We start from the raw sequence: 25006 nt of genomic DNA, 5'->3' as shown, positions 1-25006 counted from the left end.
TAAATCACAATATCACCAACACTAATAGTGACATACCCATACAATACAAAAACACATAACTAAATAAATCACAATATCACCAACACTGATAGTGACATACCCATACAATACAAAAACACATAACTAAAGAAATCACAATATCACCATCACTGATAGTGACATACCCATACAATACAAAAACACATCACAAAATAAATCACAATATCACCATCACTAATAGTGACATACCGATACAATACAAAAACACATCACTAAATAAATCACAATATCACCATCACTAATAGTGACATACCGATACAATACAAAAACACATCACTAAATAAATCACAATATCACCAACACTAATAGTGACATACCAATACAATACAAAAACACAACAAAATAAATCACAATATCACCAACACTAATAGTGACATACCGATACAATACAAAAACATATCACTAAATAAATCACAATATACCAACACTAATAGTGACATACTGATAACATATAACTAAATAAATCACAATATCACCAACACTAATAGTGACATACCCATACAATACAAAAACATATCACTAAATAAATCACAATATCACCAACACTAATAGTGACATACCAATACAATACAAAAACATATCACTAAATAAATCACAACATACCAACACTAATAGTGACATACTGATAACATATAACTAAATAAATCACAATATCACCAACACTAATAGTGACATACCGATACAATACAAAAACATATCACTAAATAAATCACAATATACCAACACTAATAGTGACATACTGATAACATATAACTAAATAAATCACAATATCACCAACACTAATAGTGACATACCCATACAATACAAAAACACATAACTAAATAAATCACAATATGACCAACACTAATAGTGGCATACCCATACAATACAAAAACACAACAAAATAAATCACAATATGACCAACACTAATAGTGACATACCAATACAATACAAAAACATATCACTAAATATATCACAATATCATCAACACTAATAGTGACATACCAATACAATACAAAAACACATAACAAAATATATCACAATATCATCAACACTAATAGTGATATACCGATAACAGATAACAAAATAAATCACAATATCACCAACACTAATAGTGACATACCCATACAATACAAAAACACATCACAAAATAAATCACAATATCAGCAACACTAATAGTGACATACCCATACAATACAAAAACACATAACAAAATAAATCACAATATGACCAACACTAATAGTGACATACCAATACAATACAAAAACACATAACTAAATAAATCACAATATGACCAACACTAATAGTGGCATACCAATACAATACAACAAAATAAATCACAATATGACCAACACTAATAGTGACATACCAATACAATACAAAAACACAACAAAATAAATCACAATATCACCAACACTAATAGTGACATACCGATACAATACAAAAACATATCACTAAATAAATCACAATATACCAACACTAATAGTGACATACTGATAACATATAACTAAATAAATCACAATATCACCAACACTAATAGTGACATACCCATACAATACAAAAACATATCACTAAATAAATCACAATATCACCAACACTAATAGTGACATACCAATACAATACAAAAACATATCACTAAATAAATCACAACATACCAACACTAATAGTGACATACTGATAACATATAACTAAATAAATCACAATATCACCAACACTAATAGTGACATACCGATACAATACAAAAACATATCACTAAATAAATCACAATATACCAACACTAATAGTGACATACTGATAACATATAACTAAATAAATCACAATATCACCAACACTAATAGTGACATACCCATACAATACAAAAACACATAACTAAATAAATCACAATATGACCAACACTAATAGTGGCATACCCATACAATACAAAAACACAACAAAATAAATCACAATATGACCAACACTAATAGTGACATACCGATACAATACAAAAACACATCACTAAATAAATCACAATATCACCAACACTAATAGTGACATACCAATACAATACAAAAACACAACAAAATAAATCACAATATCACCAACACTAATAGTGACATACCGATACAATACAAAAACATATCACTAAATAAATCACAATATACCAACACTAATAGTGACATACTGATAACATATAACTAAATAAATCACAATATCACCAACACTAATAGTGACATACCCATACAATACAAAAACATATCACTAAATAAATCACAATATCACCAACACTAATAGTGACATACCAATACAATACAAAAACATATCACTAAATAAATCACAACATACCAACACTAATAGTGACATACTGATAACATATAACTAAATAAATCACAATATCACCAACACTAATAGTGACATACCGATACAATACAAAAACATATCACTAAATAAATCACAATATACCAACACTAATAGTGACATACTGATAACATATAACTAAATAAATCACAATATCACCAACACTAATAGTGACATACCCATACAATACAAAAACACATAACTAAATAAATCACAATATGACCAACACTAATAGTGGCATACCCATACAATACAAAAACACAACAAAATAAATCACAATATGACCAACACTAATAGTGACATACCAATACAATACAAAAACATATCACTAAATATATCACAATATCATCAACACTAATAGTGACATACCAATACAATACAAAAACACATAACAAAATATATCACAATATCATCAACACTAATAGTGATATACCGATAACAGATAACAAAATAAATCACAATATCACCAACACTAATAGTGACATACCCATACAATACAAAAACACATCACAAAATAAATCACAATATCAGCAACACTAATAGTGACATACCCATACAATACAAAAACACATAACAAAATAAATCACAATATGACCAACACTAATAGTGACATACCAATACAATACAAAAACACATAACTAAATAAATCACAATATGACCAACACTAATAGTGGCATACCAATACAATACAACAAAATAAATCACAATATGACCAACACTAATAGTGACATACCAATACAATACAAAAACATATCACTAAATAAATCACAATATCACCAACACTAATAGTGACATACCCATACAATACAAAAACACATAACAAAATAAATCACAATATGACCAACACTAATAGTGACATACCAATACAATACAAAAACACAACAAAATAAATCACAATATGACCTACACTAATAGTGACATACCGATAACAGATAACAAAATAAATCACAATATCACCAACACATAACTGCAAGATATGTTTAAAAAAGTACCTCTTTATTGTTTTTATTGCATGAAAACTATTTAAATCTATACATCGTTTGTATATGACATACTTCGGAATAAACGTACCATGGCTACATAACAAAGTACACAGTAGCTGTAATACTTATCGCTATCCCCACGTTATTCGACCTGAAGGATGGTTGTCGTGTGTGGGTTATCTAATCCATTTTCATGGTATTCTAAGCATTCCTGTTCATCTCTACTCTTTGGATAACTAATAGGATTTCTTTAGTAACGTATTTTTTACAGAAAGTATACATGTATATGAATCATCAGCAATAAAACGTCATTGCGTTAAAACAGAAATGAATGATTCAATGTGGTTTATTGTTACTTATACTGAAATATGACAACTTTGTCGCTAAGTACTGTACATCTTATACAAATTCTTGCAACCATAATTTTTTTCATCATGCTTTGTTTTTAGACGTTTACAATAACATCTACATCGATGATCTCACACACAAAATCTGATACTAAAAGTAATAATATCAAATATAACCTATAAAGCTTTGATTTTTCATCATTTGTTATAAACAATATCATATATTGACCATTTCCTAAATATTTTGGATTTTCTTTGAAACAAATTTTCACAGGATTTTTTCATTTTTCTGTAGTACTTAAATAAATTCACTGCCTCAGAAAATTGTGGCCTGATTTCTTGTGATCTGGAATAATATATAAACTTTTTTGATACTAATAAAAGAACATTTTCTAAACAGCTTCCTTCTGTAATACCAAGTAAGACTATTCTTCTTGAATTTTATAACTATTTTCAATTGCATCGAACCATTGCTCAAAATGATTCCAAAATAAGTTGACATATGCACAATCATATAATATGTGAATTAATGTTTCTGCTTCACAATTACAAAATGTAGACAAATTATTGTCTGAAGTTCTAATTTTGTAAAGAAATGAGTTGGTAGCAATGTAATTCATTAGTATTCGGTATTGAAAGTAAATTATTTTTGTCTCTTTTGTTCATAAAGATGCATTTACAAAATAAAATTTCCAGTCTTTTCCTGAAATGGCTTCATCTAGTAAAATTTCCCACTTATCCTTCTTAGAGATTGGGGCTATAAACTCCTTTCCTTTCAAGATTTGATATAAAAATTTAACATTGTATGTTGACAACAAATTTGTACAATACATATTTCAATATGTTTATTTTTTCATGAATTCTGCCTTCTTTCAATGCAATGATATCTCTTTTGACTTTTGATGGTATTTTTGATATTACGTGAAAATAGTCTAGAAATTTAGTACCAAGCACTCATTTCATTTCATCAAAACATCTAATGTTTCCTTGTTCAGACGCCAGGTCCTCTAAGTTTTCAATACCATTATCAAACCATTTTGTATAGAATGCCCACTTTTGTACACAGCAAAGGTTTCTAATATCTAAGCACAAATAGGTTGATACATGTTCAGGACTTTTCTTAACCTTTACTAATGCTTCAATAACATCTCTCCAAAAATCATTATCAATAAAACAACACAAACTCTTGAAGTTTTCCTTTTAATAAATAAAAAATAAAATCTATATTCTTAAGGTTGAACATGCAACGTAACAAATGCTGCCAAGCACCTTCATATTTGGTCAGGCTCCTTTTAACCCATTTTAATTTGATATATGAAATGATAGAGGGTAGGTGAACCATGTTTAACCCTCCATCATCATAACTACCAATGAGTGTATTTCTTTTTACCTTTTCTGTCTTATATCCCCAAATAAATTTGAAAAATATTTTATTTATTTCATCCACAATTTAATATAAATCAACATGGGGCATAGCGAAAACGCATTACTCCTGTTCATTCATTTATTTCCTGAGTTGATATGATAAATCACATAGCAGGGTTCAGCCAACGAGAACCCCAGATTCAGATCTACAATTAAAAAAATCATTCTAATCAGTGAATCAAAGAAACAAATATGCAATAATTAACATGATATGTATAACAACATTAACCAATGGCATTTATTGAATCTGGTCTACTGAAATGATGTTATCCACTGATTTTGCCTCCGTTTACGTGATCAAGATATAGGGCTCACGGCGGGTGTGACCGATCGACAGGGGATGCTTACTCCTCCTAGGCACCCGATCCCACCTCTGGTGTGTCCAGGGGTCTGTATCTATTTTGTATTGTTTGTAGGAGTTATGAGATTGATCACTGTCCGTTATCTTCACCTTTCATCCAATGATATTTATAGCAACATTAACCAATGGCATTCATTGAATCTAATAAATGTTATCCAATGATATCTATAGCAACATTAACCATTCCCTGAATCAGATCTACGATGGAAAAGATCATTAATGCAAAAGAGCTGTGTATTTTCTCATTGGCGTACAATGTAAATACCGAGCCTTTCACTACGTTTACGTCTTAGGTTTGACGCAGCCTTGGTATGAGTGGGGCTCGAACCACAACCGGTCTCTTGAGCTTCTAGGGTATATGCAATGCAAAAGTGTTTACTCGTACCGTCCTTATTTTATGCAGATATGCTATTGATGGTTTGTAGATTTACCGTAGAAGAAAACAGTAATACATTTGCATCGCACATTACCTTGAAAGGTGAAGACAACGAACAGTGATCAATCTGGGTTTTGTCCTTGATATTCATATATGACGATGGAAAAGCTGAAGTCATCCCTCATATTTCGATATTTCAATAAACATAGATTTATATGGCAAATTGATAACTCAACTTTATAATGGGATACCTTTTAGGGTACATAACCTAATTAGATTTAGAGGTAGTTTTGAGGTATATACCTTGATAATGCCGTTTTGAGGTACACAACTGAATCCAGTTTTGAGGTATATAACTGAATCCAGTTTTGATGTATTTGAAAGCGGATTGTTCAGTGTCTAAATCGGTACCTTCCAGACAGCCAAACATCCCCGTCTGACTCTTTAGAAATGTTTGATTGATTGTATATTGTTTAACTTCCCTCTCGAGAATATTTCACTCATATGGAGACGTCACCATTGCCAGTGGAGGACTGCAAAATTTAGACCTATGCTCGGCGCCCACAGCCTTTGAGGAGGGAGGGATCTTTATCGTGCCACACCTGCTGTGATACAGGACCTCGGTTCTTGAGGTCTTATCCGAAGGACCGCCACATTTAGTCGTCTCTTACGACAAGCAAGGGATACCGAGGACCTATTCTAACCCGGATCCCCACGGGATTAGAAATGTTTGAAAAAGATCTTAAATTCCCACTCACGTTAACGTTCTTTCACAGATGAAATCAATACGGTGGGAACAAGACAGGTCATTCCACCGGTAATGGAAACCAAAGCCGAGAACAGCGCAGTCCTCGTTGTGGTGAGCGTCGTTTGGTTCATTTGGCGCCCAGTCTGCGAAATTTATTTCATCCTGAGTCGTCTGCCAAAAGTACTTGCCTTCTACGAACGCGTCCGTAAGACCGATCCAATATGATGCTTCAAACAAAAAATGCTTCTTTTTTTTACGGATTTCACAAAACTACATATAGATGCTTATTCCGGTTATCAATTAGTACTGTGATTCTGCTCAAAGGTAGCTTTGAAAATAGCTCGTCAAATGAGCACAAAATACTGCAGACGTCAATTAAGAAATGAGGGGATCCATCAAAATGATATTCATTGACCTGTCTGTTAAGATATCCCGTATGAATTTCATTAATATTTGGTCGACATACCGTTACATAAGTTGCATACCGTTCGTTTTAGCAGCAAACAGGTGATTTTTCAGGAAGGTGTTTTCAGATGAGCTCTCTATTTGAACTAAATTTGCATGAAGGGTACTGCAATAGAACTGAAAATTTCATTCTTGGGATTAAATTTTAAAAAGATAAAACCAATATCATATTTGTATGACTTAAAGCTTGTCAGCATTGAAGTGAAAATGAATTTTCTGACTTACATGGACAATAAGTTGATAAATGTCAGAAAACTATTCACCATCACTCACATGTGTACACGCACGTACGATAGCTTTAAGCATATATTCCGTTCAAGATTCGTTGATTTGAAATATCATATATTGGGTAATTGTTGTGCGTTGGAAATGTTGGGGTGGTGGATGAAGATTCATCGATTGATTTTATATTATTTAACGTCCCTCTCGAGATTTTTCACGCATATAGAGACGTCACCATTGTCGGTGAACGGCTGCAAAATCTAGGCCTATGCTCAGCAGTTTCAGACTTTGAGCAGGGAGGGATCTTTATCGTGCCACACCTGCTGTGACACGGGACCTTGGTTTTTACGGTCTCGTCCGAAGGACCGTCCCATTTATTCGACTCTTACGACAGGCAAGGGGTACTGAAGACCTATTCTAACCCGGATCCCCACGGGACGAAGTAAATACACCAAAAATAAAGCGACAAAATAAACAAATATATATTCATATATATGATACACTTGTTAAATGAAACTGAACCAAAACTAGAGCGCTATGTGTTCAACTACTGTTTTTAAAATAGAAGAATCCACACGATATTCAACACGCCAAAATTATGGTACTATATTAATATGATGTGGAGTTTCAAGTAAAAAAGAAACTTTTGTCGATATTAAAGTCGCGGATAGAGAACAATTAGAAAAATATAATCTCCATTTTAGGCATATAATTTTGCAGCCCTTCGCCGGAAATCGTGATGTCTCCATATAGGTGAAAAATTCTCGAGCATGACGTGAGACAATATACAACCAACCAATCAATTTACTGATGAGAAACATTATACAGTTATTGACTGGGTTCGAGGACAACAGCTGTTTTGTTTGACCCGAGAACGGGTCTGTTACCCGAAGCCGTAGGCTTCGGGCAACCGATCCGTTCGAGGGTCAAACAAAACAGCTGTTGTCCGAGGACCCAGTTAATAACTGTTTTGTTATACACCTTAATTTTTTAGGTTGTTTTTACTAGGTGCACATGGTTTGTTGACTTTAAACAGGACAGTGTGATTACATACATTTATCACTGATTCCACTAGTTTAAAAGAAAACATACTCAATATCCTAATTGGTAATTATATTTTTCGTGTATCTGCTCTGCTTTTCATCTAATAAATTCCGTATTTCATCACCAGTCAAATCAGTGAACCTCACCATTACGTAAACAAATAAGCAGACCAAGAATCATATGACTTGCGTATAACAGCTTTAACACGAATAAAATAAAAATAAGTAAACTTCATCTTAATATACAATTGATTCTAGAAAATGATGAACAAATATTTTTTTTATGTTCTTGCTGTCCGTACTTTGAAGAATTAATTGAATTTCATCTTCCGTTGCTGTCGCAAATTATGAATCCGCTACTTCGTTCTTTGAACATCGGAAGGCCTCGGGTACCAGGCTACCATTTCTCTTTATCCAAACGGCACGAAAAGATAACTCGAGTTAGCGCCATATGACGTCATCGGTCAACAGTCTTTTTTAACAGTCGATTTTAACAGTTCCCGGTCCAACAGTCGCCAGAACAGTCGAAATGTTGGACTTTTTTTTGTAAGGAGTTATATAGGAACTGTTTTATAGGGGTATAACAATTAGTTTTATTGTTACCATGGCTTCTCCCCAGCTTAGATGTTCCGCATCAATGAATGCATAGCAAGATGTAGCGTGGTGATACCAGCCCCCAGGACAAAATTGAGCACTAAGGACTGCAACTGCAAACACGTGTTCAAATTAGATACAATGCACAACATTTCAAAGAATCGATCAATGGTCTCGGTTTCCAGTGACAAGACTCAATTCACAACCTTAAATTGACAATTAAATTGACAATTATACCTGATGAATATGGAACTTTAAAAATATAGCTTCAATGCCAACGGTGAATAAATGAAATAAAATTAACACCATTAAATTCAAATAAAATGTGTAATTTACCTAAGGCTGACAGCAGTACAAATCTATACACGGATCCCATGTTGACTGTACAGATAAGACAGTCTGGACCGGAGTAGCGGATTGTTCATGCTTGTTTAGCTATGATAAGAATATGTGTTATCAAGTCAATACAAATCCAGCAATTTTCTCCAAAAACTTGCATGTATTTCCTTTCTCGATTTCTGGATCTTCAGATATTTTACAGCTATCGACATCGAAACACTTAAGGTGTACTAAATATAGGGTCGTCAACTACAACCAAAGTGTAAGGCCAATTGTAATCGTCTTGCACACTTGTACACTTTTCAGAGTTCAGTTTTATAGAATTTTACACTCTTGGCACTTAAATACTAGATATTCAGACGTGACATCACAATGCAGAAATAACAATAATTATTTTGGCATCACAATGAAATTTATAATTAAAATTCCAAAACGTGTAACCAATCATAGCCAGTCTTAGAAAACCGCTATCACCGTGTTCACTGACAGGCATGGAAAGTTTTAAAGAAAGAAAAAAGAAATTACACCAAAATTAAAAATCACACTGAGAGAGAGAGAGGGGGGGGGGGGGGAATAGCATATGCTGACTGATGCAAAGACTATAGCACTTTTATTCAGTTTAAACACAATTTATTTCTCATGCATGCGTTGATGTTATGTAGAACAAATACATGACAAAAGTTAAATATAACGAACAGTGATCATTGTTATACCCCCAAAAAACAGTTCCTATATAACTCTTTACGGAAAAAGTCCAACATTTCAACTGTTTCGGCTACTGCTGGACCGGGAACTGTTAAAATCGACTGTTAAAAAGACTGTTGACCGATGACGTCACATGGCGCTAACTCGAGTTATCTTTTCCTGTCGCTTGGATAAATTAAAATGGCGAATGCACATTTTGCGGTAGCAACGGAAGATTAAATTAAATTAATTCTTCAAAGTAGGGACAGCAAGAACATAAAATCATTTGCTCATGTTTTTCTAGAATCAATGGTATAATATTAAGTTTACTTATTTTTATTTCATTCCTGTTAAAGCCATTACTCGAAAGTCATGTGATTCTTGGTCTGCTGGTTTGTTTGCGTAATGGTGATGATGAAATGCAGAAATCATTAGAGAAATCATTAGATGAAAAGTAGAGCAGAAACACGAAAATATGATTATTAATTAGGTTATTGGGTATGTTTTCTTTTAAACTAGTGGATACAGTGATAAATGAAGGCAATCACACTGTTCCGTTCAAAGTCAACAAAGTAAAAACAACCTAACTGTGAAGGTGTATACCAAAACTACGAATGTGTATACCTATATGGGTATAACAAAACAGTTGATCTGTGTGTTGGACCAGTGTTTGCACTTTCAGCCCTGGGCAACAGTTTGCACATCTGTCCGACAGATCACTCGTTGCCCTCAACCCCAGTCAACAACCGTATAATGTCATTAAGACAACTAATGGAATTCACACAAGATCGTAATTTCTACAAATACGGATGTGTGTAGCGATCAGCCGGGTTCGATCGCTGGTGGCTAGTTGATTTCTTCAAGTGTGAAGACATTTAAAGAGGACCGGGAGGAATGCAGCGGTCAGCCGGGTTCAATCACCGATGGTAGAACTCAGTTGGTAAAGCACCTAACTAGAGATCCAGGGGTCCCGTGCTCAATTCCCGGTCTAGTCCTTTGCATTTTCTCCTTTCCTGTTACATATATTTACGAACTGGAACCATTATTCTATCAGCGCTATCAGGGCATTATGTAAAACTTATACGGTACCAATTTTGATGCACCAGATGCACATTTCGACAAATAATGTTTCGTCAGTGATGCTCAACCGAAATATTTGAAATCCGAAATAACAATGAAGTTCTAGAGCTATTATAGGGAAAAACAGTGTGCCAAAAGAGGAGTCAAATTCGTCTAAGGATAAGAGCTATGCGTGAGGGAGATAATCCTTAATTTTTGAAATGAATTGCTAAATTATATAACAGCAATTAAATATGCATACGTTTTTTCAAGCTAGTAAGGAATACTTACCTGCTGGGCTGTAGAGAACCTCGGGGACTAACAGTCCACCAGCAGAGGCCTATATACATGTAGAACTAGCGATGGTAATCTCCATATGTTAACAATGGAAGAGAAAGTTTATGTTTAAATGTCACATCTGAAAAATAAATCGCCGGAAAGTCATTTCAAAATTATGGGAGTAAAGTTTAAAGAATTCTGCAAACGTCAATGAAATATGAAAAAAAAAATGGTACAATACTTTTGTCAACTGGGTGTAATTGCTTTGCAAAGAGCTTTAGTCTAGCTATCCATACTTTGTAGCAGTATCCTTTAAATACTTTATATTCATAAATCATTGCAAGACTCACATTCGTTAGTGTTTGTAAAGATAAAGAAAGATTTTTATTAAGAATTATCGCTTATAAATAACACATTGTTTGTATACACAATCTCCAACACGATAATTAGGTAATGGGAAATGAATATCACTGTTTCTTCTGTATTTACATTTCCAATGTTTTTGCCTTCGATATCTTGACCAATTGTAATGATCGCCATTTTCTCATGAAAGTAGTGCAGGTGTGAATAATGTGGGTATGAATCTAGATAAATATAGTACGGTCTATTTCAACCCTTGGAAATTCCGACAAAAATGAAAGTTGAAAGTATGATATTAAAAAATTCATTTTTGAAAACGTATGACTGACGAGGACATGAACTGCAACACGCCAGCATAGTTTTCATGAATCGCGTTTCTGGAGTATTTTCTTTTTAGAATAACCATGACATCATGACACACTCACGTTTAATTTGGAAGATCACCACTTGAGATCTTATCAGTTATCAGTGTGTTAACGTCTGCTTCTAAATTTGCCTACGTTTTCGTGCATAATGAGATATTATTTAGTCGGATTGGTTTCCTTCTCCATCGGTAAACACATTTATCATGATCTATTTGCAGTCAATTGTCTCATAGTTTAAGTACATCATTTCAAAAAGAAACTTTAACTTTAGTTATAGAACAAAAATCGTTCACCTTCATCTATATATAAATATATACTACAAATGTCACAGCTCAGGGTAATTGTGTCTGTCATATGCGTGGGTTATTTATGATTTCAGTTGTGTGGGTTATTTATGATTTCAGTTGCGTGGGTTATTTATGATTTCAGTTGTGTGGGTTATTTATGATTTCAGTTGCGTGGGTTATTTATGATTTCAGTTGTGGTAGTCAGCGCTGGCGTCTGTCCTGACGGATGGCTTCACAATGGTGGATCATGCTATGCTTTTATTGACTCCGAACCTGAGGGTTGGATAGAAGCTATGGTAAATTGTGTATTGATGTGAATAAGCTATATGTAAAACTTATACGGTACCAATTTTGATGCACCAGATGCGCATTTCGACAAATAATGTCTCTTCAGTGATGCTCAACCGAAATGTTTGAAATCCGAAATAACTATGAAGCTTTAGAGCTAAATATGGCCAAAAACAGCGTGCCAAAAAAGTGGAGCCAAATTCGTCCAAGGATAAGAGCTATGCATGAGGGAGATAATCCTTAATTTTGAAATGAATTTTAAAATTTTATAACAGCAATTAAATATACATCTGTATTTTCAAGCTAGTAACGAAGTACTTAGCTACTGGGCTGTAGAGACCCTCGGGGACTAACAGTCCACCAGCAGAAACCTCGACCTAGGGGTCATAATGTAAAACTTATACGGTACCAATTTTGATGCACCAAATGCGCATTTCGACAAATAATGTCTCTTCAGTGATGCTCAACCGAAATGTTTGAAATCCGAAATAACTATGAAGCTTTAGAGCTAAATATAACCAAAAACAGCATGCCAAAAAAGTGGAGCCAAATTCGTCCAAGGATAAGTGCTATGCATGAGGGAGATAATCCTTAATTTTGAAATGAATTTCTAAATTTTATAACAGCAATTAAATATACATCCGTATTTTCAAGCTAGTAACGAAGTACTTAGCTACTGGGCTATATGTTAATTTCATAGATTTATCATAAAAGCTTTGTTCAAATGCGAATTGAGATATATCATAATTTGTGTTGCTGGAATTTAACGTCCAATTTAGAGGAGTATTAGGGGTGGGATGGGAAGGGGTGAACACAATGTAATGAGTAAACAGTTTTAGGTAACCTGTAACCTATATTAGGCACTATTTTGATGCTTTATGGTGTCAATAAACTTCCACCTTAACAAGATGGCTTGTTTATCCGAAACACGCGTTCACATTTACTGACAACGCGTTGAGGACGAACAGTCAGGTCCTGCTCATTTCAACGTCATTCCTACACAGATTGAACGCTTTCCTGACTGTGTCACACTTTCTATCAGTACCAGCGATATACCTCGCCTTAATCTTCTTTTCTTTTGGGGGATTGGCCTGTGCGATGGACTTTTTGGGGGGTTGGGGTCGGCCTGTGCGATGGACTTTTGGGGGGTTGGGGTCGGCCTGTGCGATGGACTTTTGGGGGGTTGGGGTCGGCCTGTGCGATGGACTTTTGTGGGGTTGGGGTTGGCCTGTACGATGGTCTTTTGGGAGTTGGCCTGTGAAGACTTTACATTTTCCAAATGGGAACAGGTGTCATGGTTGTTTCTAGCGACCTTGAATATGTATACGGACCGGAACCACCATTTGAACAATGTATGTTGTCTAACGTTCCAATAATAGTATTTCTCTCATTTAGAGATATAACCTGCTGTAAGTGGAGTGATACACGTTTAGATAAAACTCGGGGTCGTAGCATTAAAAGGTATTCATTGTGTCAGCGCTCGCTACCCATGGATTTTAAGGTTTCATCCGAAAGACCCCCGACACGAGTAAGTGAAGAAAATGAACAAAGTCTCATAAATCCTACAAAGGATACAAATTTGAGAACAGGGCAAAAAAGACCCCTGGGCATACTAGAGGTGGAATAAGGTGCCAAGGAAGCAGAAGCATCTCCTATTGACCGACAACACCGGCCATGAGCCCTATATCTTCATAAGATAAACGGAGTTTTCCGCAGTCAAAATTAGTATGTAAAGAACATGCTAACCCGTCATACAGCGTTCCACTTTATGGCAGATTGCATTTACAAATCAGAACATTTTAACGACCACAGAGTTTACCGAATGCTGACTTTAAACGAGACTGTTGAAACCCATGTAACATCAACTCACTGCCTCGATTAAAAAATACATGCTCTCGCACATCGAATCAACTGAGAGACAGAAACACCGTCTACAGGTGATGGGGAATATTGCTCCATGAATATGGAAAGTTGACGACGAAGAAGCTGAAATCATCCCGTTTATCGTTGAGGTATTAGTTTGCTGCTAACATCTGTTCTCATTAAAATATTAAGCAGATATGGAAGACTCTGTGGTGCCTTTTGTTTGCAGTTCACTGAGATATATCGAATCAATATTTATGAATGAAAGTGAGTATTGTTAAAAGATAATACGTTGTCGATGTTTTAAGTGTCGAGTTGAAGGCACAATAGCAGATTTTTTCTTCTCATGTAGAAATTTATGAATAACTTCTTCCTCGTAACATTCCAACAGACTGTTGGAAGACCTGATCACCAGAGACATTGGATGTATTGTCAATGAAGAACTCCAGTATCTTTTTGATATCAACTTAAGAGTACTTGTGCTTAGAATTATAGTGTTGTTTAACGAAGTAATTTGTTGAATGAGGGCCTCCGTGGCCGAGTGGTTAGAGCATCGCGCTTAAAATCACACGGCCTCTCACCTTTGTTCAGCGCGGGTTCGAATCCCGCTCGCGCCGGTGAGAAATTTTTCCAGTTTACTTTCGGAAGGTCGGTGGTGTCTTCCCAGGTACATTGTATCTGAGTTCTCTCTTCCACCCATAAAAACTGGGAGCCGCCAGATAACTGAAAAAATTCTTCGAGTTTGGCGGAAAACAGCAAAACAATCAATTTGTTGAATGACTGATCACAAGATAAATATAAGTTCCATTTTTGTTGGGGAAGGTGAATATAATGAACAGTGATCAATCTCATAACTCCTACAAGCAATACAAAATAGATAGTTGGGCAAACACGGACCATTGTGTTTGTGATGTCAAAAAGCCATTTTTCACATATATCGTAAAAAGTGCAAAGTGAAAGTTGAAGATAACGAACAGTGATCAATCTCATAACTCCTATAAGGAATACGAAATACATATTTGGGCAAACACGGACCATTGGACACACCAGAGGTGGGATCAGGTGCTTAGGAGGAGTAAGCATCCCCTGTCGATCGGTCACACCCGCCATGAGTCCTATATCTTGATCAGATAAACGGAGTTATCCGTAGTCAAAACCAACGTATCAAGAACGGTCTAAGTGTTGCGAACATTTTTATGTGCATTGTATGTACTTTTTTGATGCAGAGTGTTTAACGAAGGAGAAGTCACTACCAACTTTGCGATCGAAGTTTAAGCAGGGATCCAATCCACAACCTCACGTAGCTAACGCTCTAACAATATCATTAAATCTGATGGTGGCCACGTCGGACCCGAAGACGACTAATAGATCTCAATAATAATAGCGTCAACAAAGTAAATTATTATTTCCTAACTTTGAGGCTAGCCCAATTCAAATCAAGTCAGCTTGACTGTGATGCAAAACAATTGAACAGTTGGATGTCTTCATCTACTTGGACAATGTCGTCAGGTCTGTAGTACAGAAGCGTATGCCTATAATACTACCAGACTTGTAACAGAGATTCACCAAGATGTCGTGATCCTAAAGAAACAAATTATTTGTTGGAACTTCCAATATTTTCTGACAAATAGAAGTGATTTACTTAGCACTTAATTCCCTCCACGCCAGAAGACGCATCAGTAAGGCCGCGACACTCTGTCTCCTGCCACCATCTTGGCCCCATTTCAGCTTCTCCATCCTGGACTCCTTAAATTCTTTTTGCTTGTACTGTAATTTGCCAGGTTGTTTTCTATCTGTCTTGCCCTCTTCCCATCTGGTGTCCACCTTAACACCGTCTCACTGTCGTTGTCACCTTCCCTTCGTAGCACGTGTCCTGTCCAGTTTCATCACCGTGCCTTAGAAAGAAACCTGCAAAGAACTTGGAGACGGGATAAGTTTGATGTCAGGATTGTGAGGAAGTCTGAAAGCCAGTTTAGAAGTATCGTTCATAAAATAGACATATGGGGACCCATGCTGGGCAAGGTGAAGATCTGTTGAGCAAATAAAAGGCACATCTGGATCAAATTGAAGGCATAAGTGATTGTTTGTCTTTTCGAGGTTCACAAAAATTTAAAGATTGTGTCTGACTTGTATTGACACTAGTACTACATTGTACTTTAGTTTACAAGCTTCTGTTACCTTACATGACTTTTAGATCCTGATGACATCAATGATAACACTGTATGGAGCCTATCATCAGTAGTTTTCATCAGATAACATGTATTATTCGTAATTACTAATCCGAGTACCCTTGTTCGTAACTACTGATCCGGATAACCTTGTTCGTAACTACTGATCCGGATAACCTTGTTCGTAACTACTGATCCGGGTAACCTTGTTCGTAACTGCTGATCCGGATAACCTTGTTCGTAACTACAGATCCGGATAACCTTGTTCGTAACTACTGATCCGGAAAACCTTGTTCGTAACTACTGATCCGGGTAACCTTGTTAGTAACTACAGATCCGGATAACCTTGTTCGTAACTTCTGATCCGGATAACCTTGTTAGTAACTACAGATCCGGATAACCTTGTTCGTAACTACTGATCCGGATAACCTTGTTTGTAACTACAGATCCGGGTATCCTTGTTAGTAACTACAGATCCGGGTATCCTTGTTCGTAACTACTGATCCGGGTATCCTTGTTCGTAACTACAGATCCGGATAACCTTGTTCGTAACTACTGATCCGGGTAACCTTGTTCGTAACTACTGATCCGGATAACCTTGTTCGTAACTACAGATCCGGGTATCCTTGTTAGTAACTACAGATCCGGGTATCCTTGTTAGTAACTACTGATCCGGGTATCCTTGTTAGTAACTACAGATCCGGGTAACCTTGTTCGTAACTACTGATCCGGATAACCTTGTTCGTAACTACAGATCCGGGTAACCTTGCATGGCGTTCTTACGCTCATTGTTTTATAACAGCTTTACTAATTTTTATTGTGTCCTTGTTTTTACGAATCATGACAACTTTGTGTATATTCAGATAATTTACAAGCGTCATGTATTGAACAATATCTATCTGATAGCCACTTCCTCATGAATGTGCTGTAGTTGAGATCAATGCGCGCATGAATCTTAAAGAATATAGTACTCTAATTCACCGACCGAAGGACAGAAAGTAAAGTAGAATGTAAATGTAAAAAAGAAATCTTAATTATGAAAATACATGAGGATATGAACTACAACCCTGCACGCTGATATCCTTTTCATGAGGTGCTGCTGACGTGAAGCACCGCAGTACATAACCTCATGTATTTTCAAACTGAAATTCTTATATAACGTTCTCACACCATGGCAACTCTCCCTATCACGACACTTTGATTCAGACCAAATTCAGTTTTATTTCAGTATTAGGGGCCTACATACATATCAAAAGTAGTTTCCTCCATTAAAAAATAGCAACATTTCTGAAACTTGCACATTTCCTTATCTTTTTAACATATGTTTGTCTGATTTATCTTATTTCCAACTTATTTTGTTTTTGAAGATTTAAAGATTGATTTCAGCTTCTTCATCGTCAACTTCCCGTGGGGATCCAGGTTAGAATAGGTCCTCAGTACTCCTTGCTTGTCGTAAGAGGTGACTAAATGGGGCGGTCCTTCGGATGAGACCGCAAAAACCGTGGTCCCGTGTCACAGCAGGTGTGGCACGATAAAGATCCCTCCCTGCTCAAAGGCCATAAGCGCCGAGCATAGGCCTAAATTTTGCAGCCCTTCACCGGCAGTGGTGACGTCTCCATATGAGTGAAATATTCTCGAGAGAGTCATAAAGCAATATTCAATCAATCATCGTCAACTTTCCATATTCATGTAGCAATATTCCATATGGTGTTTACATCTCTCAACTGATTCGATACGCAAGATCTTATTTTGCATTTGGTCAGTTTTTAAATCGAGGCAAGCTACATGTACTGAAAAAAAGTTGATGGTACAGGGGTTTCAACAGTCTCGATTGAAGTCAGCATTTCGCAAATTCTATGGTCGTTAATACGATGTAGTTTGCCAATACAACCTATCATTGGGGCAAATGCTGTCTGACTAATCCGAGATTCCTCTGACTCTTACCCCCGCTTTTATATTTGACATGTGCGGGGGAGAGTCAGAGCGGACTCCATATTGAAAAGTGGGAATTTAGCAACACCAGCTGGTGTCGCTGCTTTACCTACCTCTTACAACTTTATTTCGCGGATCTATCTTCCAAGACGTGAGAATTCAGTTAACGGAAGATAAATTTATAAATAAATCATGATTAATACGATGCTATCGCCGTTTAAACGGCCCTAACACCGACAAATGGAGCATCACTTGAATTAGGTCGCCGCCTCGCCATTTGATTTCTTTGTGCATGACGTCAGCACATATAAACACAAAATTCCATCGTTTAAACGGCGATAGCATCGTATTAATCATGATGTATTTGTAGAATAATCTTCCGATAACTGAATCCTCGCGTCTTGGAAGATGGGTCCGCGAAATAAAGTTGTAAGAGGTAGGTAAAGCAGCGACACCAGCTGGTGTCGCTGAATTCCCACTTTTCAATATGGAGTCCGCTCTGACTCTCCCCCGCACATGTCAAATATAAAAGCGGGGGTAAGAGTCAGAGGAATCTCGGATTACTGTCTGACATGTTTCATGCCGATTGTTAGACCATTCTTCCACACTGATTTTGACTACGAATAACTCCGTTTACCTGATCAAGATATAGGGTTCACGGCGGGTGTGACCGGTCGACAGAGGATGCTTACTCCTCCTAGGCACCTGATCCCACCTCTGGTGTGTCCAGGCGTCCTGTTTGTCCAACTATCTATTTTGTATTGCTTATAGGAGTTATGAGATTGATCACTGTTCGTTATATTCACCTTTCATGCATGTATTTATATTCAATTCAATGGCAAGTTACTACTAAAATCCCTCCTTTTCTTTAGTTTTATTGCAGCACAGTGAAAGCAAAACTGGTTGAAGTAGAATCTGTCTCGGAAAATAATTTCCTTAAAAAACATCTGCAGGAAATTGGAACGACGGGTAATATTATGCTTGATTATTTCTGTTTCATGGTTTTAATGCATGTATACATAATGTATCTTACGCTGTATCTTGGTCACAGGGGCTAAGCCCGTTTTGGGCCCAAACTTTGTGATACCACAAATATAGAAAAGAGTCGAACTCTGACTCAGATAAAAAAAATTACCCACTTGCTTCAAATGCCTAAAAAATCATAAGGTAGGTGAGATATGTGTAATTTGGCGGCCTCCTTGCATAGATCCATGTTTTAACTACTTGCATGCCAAATTCCAAGCCACAGGTTCTTAACATGACAGAAATGTACGTCATTGTTCTCTCGATTCCACATGTTTATTTTTGCTCGGACATTTACCGGTCCAGGTCACCGGGTGGTTTCTCGCCCATCACATCACAGCAGCGATATACAGACTAGTGTGGAAGATTTCGGGCCTATCAATTAAAATTCCACATCAAATATGCGCTACTTACTTCCTCATAATTCAATAATAGATGTTTACAGCAAATCAATTATTTATCTCATCAATTGAATTGCATCAATTTAATTATTGTGCGCAATAATTGCATTGATGATGTCTTCAAATAATCAAAGATATCGTCAATATTTTTAGTTTATGATAATTTGGCTCGCCATAGTTTTGAGGTTTTTTTTATGTTACTTTTATCGATTATTCTAATACATAATAAAATCAATAGATAAAAACAAATAATTGATTTGGTCACAAAAAGGGAGGCCACGCTCTAAATTTGCCACTGCGGGATATCGTAGTATTTGTTTTTTGTGTCAAAGTTATAGTTCAATTTTTCATGCCAAAGGACCAGAAATTCCGATAGAGCAGACCTAAATGTAATTTATTCACCAGTGATTCGTTGATTTGATTGATTTGAACATTTTTTTATTGTGCACATAATACAAACGGTTTGAACACAAGTTCTTTCAGCTCACGGGGTGCTCACCTTATTGATCGTCACAAACTGTATTCTTATTTGCACTATGAATATTATATATGAAAACTTTCTGTTTCTTTAACATTTTACAAACCCAAACCAACAAGCATTGGCAAATACGATATTTACAATTGCAATTGCGGTCACCATTTCGCAGGTTCTGTGGTCGTTATCAGGGGCGGATCCAGGAATTGGGGTTACGGGGGGCGCCACTTTATGAGGCAGTGGGTCCAGGGCGAAGTCCTGGTGGGGGTCCGGGGGCCCAATAAAGTAATTCAAGAAATCAAAGGATTTTGTCATTTTTTCTCCGAAGGTGGAAGAAATTATTGCTTTTTTTTTTATCGTTTAGTACATTTTTTAAAACAAGATACCGCGATTTACCTTAAATTTGAAAATTTTAGGGGGAAAAAATTCTCTATCCGCAAACGTAACCAAATCCGCGTGTTTTTCACATGTGTGTAAACAGCTTGAGTGCACTCCAAGAAGTAGCATCAGGTACCAACATCAAATAGTTCCTTAGTAAACTACAATTACCCAGAATTTCCTAATTGGGATGCAAAAATTGAGAGAAAAGAATAAAAGGAAATCAATCCAATTAAAATTAGATCTTCCATCCGCTCCCCGGTTTTCGATACGTCGCGTCCATCTAAAACCGGGGAGCGGATGGAAGATCTAATTCTAATTAGATTGAAAAGCAAATGAGAAAATCGCGCATGTAAGAAAAATTCTTTTAAATATGTGAAACTAAAATAAATTAAGTTCATCTTGATTTTGATTGGACAATTACATGTACCAGTGTGATTCCTTAATATCAGCGGTATGACAAAGGAGAATTACACATTCTTTCAATTTTCTATTAAAAGAATTCAACTTGTTAAATATACAAACGACATTTAAGGGAAACAAACAAAATTTGTAAATATCGATCAAATATGGAAGACCCGTGCAAAGTACACCAAGCGCAAAATATATTTTAAAAAGAATTCATGAATTATTTTTTTTAAAAACTGTTGACTATATATGCATAGGTAATAGCTCACATTGATTCTCTTTCTGCCAAAATTCGCACATTTTCGGCAATAATTGGTAATGATAAGTTACAAAAACATGGTCTAGCCTAGTTCTTAATTCCACGGTTAAAACTAAACACACTTATCTTTTATTTTGTAGATTTCTTTCTATTCCGTTTAGGGTCGGGTAGTCGGGTAGTTTTTGCCTTCAAAAAAGTTGTTCATAAACGTCGACGTCATGATGGCGTTATATGCGTTTTTTGTTTTTTTGTTTTTTGTTTTGGTTAGAAACAACGCTATATTTAACTAATGCTTACAAGAAAACGACAAGAGACATAGGGAAAAAATAATGTGTTCTGACAATGGCATATTGTGGACATCTTATGTGTTTAATTTTATCAAATTTGTAGACGGCCGATTTTGCTTCCTAACGTACCTAGCTCTTTACACTGCTGTGAAAAGGTACAATTAGCATAGATAAAGCAGAGGTGTTGAATCATTTAAATAAGAGAAAATCATTTTGTCTAAAGTGGATAACCAGTTCATCTTTCAAGTTTTCTTTTCTTCCATTGATTATGATTATGATTATCATTTGAAGACTTATTTGGACCATGTATTTGAAAATACTTAATTGCGACTTTGTACATGTACAGCTGAAGTTAAAAGTAATTTACTTTTTTTTTTTTTTTTTTGAAAAAAAACCCCATTTAAGTCAGGGAGTTTTAAAGTAATATTTTACTACGCCGATAATTTCACCATAAATATGGTCCCCTAAAATTCAAGTTCCCAAAGACCAAAGCTCAATCTAGCGCTGAGTGGTTATAATGGTAGTGTGGCTCCACAATCTAGCACTGAGTGGTTATAATGGTAGTGTGGCTCCACAATCTAGCGCTGAGTGGTTATAATGGTAGTGTGGTTCCACAATCTAGCAATGAGTGGTTATAATGGGAATGTGGCTCCACAATGTAACGCTGAGTGGTTATAATGGTAGTGTGGCTCCACAATCTAACACTGAGTGGTTATAATGGTACTGTGGCTCCACAATCTAACTCTGAGTGGTTATAATGGTAGTGTGGTTCCACAATCTAACTCTGAGTGGTTATAATGGTAGTGTGGTTCCACAATCTAACACTGAGTAGTTATAATGGTAGTGTGGTTCCACAATCTAACTCTGAGTGGTTATAATGGTAGTGTGGTTCCACAATCTAACTCTGAGTGGTTATAATGGTAGTGTGGTTCCACAATCTAACTCTGAGTGGTTATAATGGTAGTGTGGCTCCACAATCTAACTCTGAGTGGTTATAATGGTAGTGTGGTTCCACAATCTAACACTGAGTGGTTATAATGGTAATGTGGCTCCACAATCTAACGCTGTGTGGTTATAGTGGTAGTGTGGTTCCACAATTTAGCGCTGAGTGGTTATAATGGGAGTATGGCGCCACAATCTAACGCTGAGTGGTTATAATGGTAGTGTGGTTCCACAATCTAGCGCTGAGTGGTTATAATGGTAGTGTGGTTCCACAATCTAACTCTGAGTGGTTATAATGGTAGTGTGGCTCCACAATCTAACTCTGAGTGGTTATAATGGTAGTGTGGTTCCACAATCTAACACTGAGTGGTTATAATGGTAATGTGGCTCCACAATCTAACGCTGTGTGGTTATAGTGGTAGTGTGGTTCCACAATTTAGCGCTGAGTGGTTATAATGGGAGTATGGCGCCACAATCTAACTCTGAGTGGTTATAATGGTAGTGTGGTTCCACAATCTAGCGCTGAGTGGTTATAATGGTAGTGTGGTTCCACAATCTAACTCTGAGTGGTTATAATGGTAGTGTGGTTCCACAATCTAACACTGAGTGGTTATAATGGTAATGTGGCTCCACAATCTAACGCTGTGTGGTTATAGTGGTAGTGTGGTTCCACAATTTAGCGCTGAGTGGTTATAATGGGAGTATGGCGCCACAATCTAACGCTGAGTGGTTATAATGGTAGTGTGGTTCCACAATCTAACGCTGAGTGGTTATAATGGGAGTGTGGCTCCACAATCTAACGCTGAGTGGTTATAATGGTAATGTGGCTCCACAATCTAACGCTGAGTGGTTATAATGGTAGTGTTGCTCCACAATCTAACTCTGAGTGGTCATAGTGGTAGTGTGGTTCCACAATCTAACGCTGAGTGGTTATAATGGGAGTGTGGCTCCACAATCTAACACTGAGTGGTTATAATGGTAATGTGGCTCCACAATCTAACGCTGAATGGTTATAATGGTATTGTGGTTCCACAATCTAACGCTGAGTGGTTATAATGGTAGTGTGGTTCCACAATCTAGCGCTGAGTGGTTATTATGGGAGTGTGGCTCCACAAACTAACGCTGAGTGGTTATAATGGTAGTATGGTTCCACAATCTAGCGCTGAGTGGTTATAATGGGAGTGTGGCTCCACAATCTAACGCTGAGTGGTTATAGTGGTAGTGTGGTTCCACAATCTAACTCTGAGTGGTTATAATTGTAGTGTGGTTCCACAATCTAGCGCTGAGTGGTTATAATGGTAGTGTGGTTCCACAATCTAACGCTGAGTGGTTATAGTGGTAGTGTGGTTCCATGAATCACAAACACACGTACACACATGAAACATATTTTTTTCTTTGTCTGAATTAAGACAAGAATGCATCCCTAAATAAACATCCTTATATGTTGTCTTGTCATGCACACGCTATATACAAGTAATCTTTATGCTGTTCCTCCCCTTTGAAAGCAAACTATTGGATTGGACTGTCTGACATCATAAATGAGGGACACTACATCTGGCAGACGACACAGGATAATGTAGATTTTTCTGATTGGGCTACTGGGGAACCAAACGACCTGGGTCATACAGAAGACTGTGCGGAATTCTACCACCCTGTAAGCTTTCAGTGGAACGATGCCCCGTGCAGCACTAAAAGCAACTTTATATGTGAGAAATCGTGAGTAGACACATTCCAGCTTAGAGTAGGCCAATTTTGCTGTGTGTATATATATATATATATATATATATATATATATATATAAACATCGGGTGTGCGTACAGGATATATTTAGATTGGTTTGGGGTAGCATTAGATTTCGACAAACATAACAAATAGATGTCAATTTTCTAAGTAGTGGCGCAGTGGAACAACGTTCGGAATACTTTGTTATTTATCATTATATTTCATTTAACTAAATGTCATTTCTGTTTCTTTCAGAAGTACCTCGGTCCCTGATGTCATTGGATAGCCTTTCGTCATTTCAATCTTTTGTAGAGGACTTAAACATTTAAGCAAATAAACCCTAATTGGTTTAGTTTCTTTGTTTCTATCGTTTAATTATGCATACGCACGCACGCACGCTCGCACGCACGCACGCACACACACCCACCCACCCGCCCGCACGCACGCACGCACGCATCCCTCTCTCTCTCTCTCTCTCTCTCTCTCTCTCTCTCTCTCTCTCTCTCTCTCTCTCTCTCTCTCTCAGATGTATCTGTTATTCCTCGTCACTGATACTTCATTAAATAATTCT

General features: G+C 36.4%; 2 protein-coding genes across 2 annotated transcripts; one reads left to right on the top strand and one right to left on the bottom strand.

The window, feature by feature from the left end:
• Positions 1-5095: 5095 nt before the first annotated feature.
• Positions 5096-9386, bottom strand: LOC125645815 (perlucin-like protein). The gene is made up of 5 exons (XM_048871666.2): positions 9253-9386; positions 8926-9029; positions 7078-7174; positions 6603-6819; positions 5096-5253 (listed from the first exon to the last, which is right to left on the bottom strand). Exons 1-5 carry the CDS (start codon positions 9290-9292, stop codon positions 5226-5228), a joined length of 486 nt encoding a protein of 161 aa, XP_048727623.1. The 5' UTR covers positions 9293-9386; the 3' UTR covers positions 5096-5225.
• A 2655-nt stretch (positions 9387-12041) lies between these two features.
• LOC125645817 (perlucin-like) lies at positions 12042-24787 on the top strand. The gene is made up of 5 exons (XM_048871669.2): positions 12042-12190; positions 12482-12585; positions 19413-19509; positions 24219-24429; positions 24691-24787. The coding sequence occupies exons 1-5, from the start codon at positions 12151-12153 to the stop codon at positions 24719-24721; spliced, it is 483 nt and encodes a 160-aa protein (XP_048727626.1). The 5' UTR covers positions 12042-12150; the 3' UTR covers positions 24722-24787.
• The last annotated feature ends 219 nt before the right edge of the window (positions 24788-25006 follow it).

The sequence above is a fragment of the Ostrea edulis genome, chromosome 6 (genome assembly GCF_947568905.1).
Source record: "Ostrea edulis chromosome 6, xbOstEdul1.1, whole genome shotgun sequence".
NCBI lineage: Eukaryota > Metazoa > Mollusca > Bivalvia > Ostreida > Ostreidae > Ostrea > Ostrea edulis.
The sequence above is the reverse complement of the archived record's forward strand: the minus strand, read 5'-3'. Positions and strand labels throughout refer to the sequence as shown.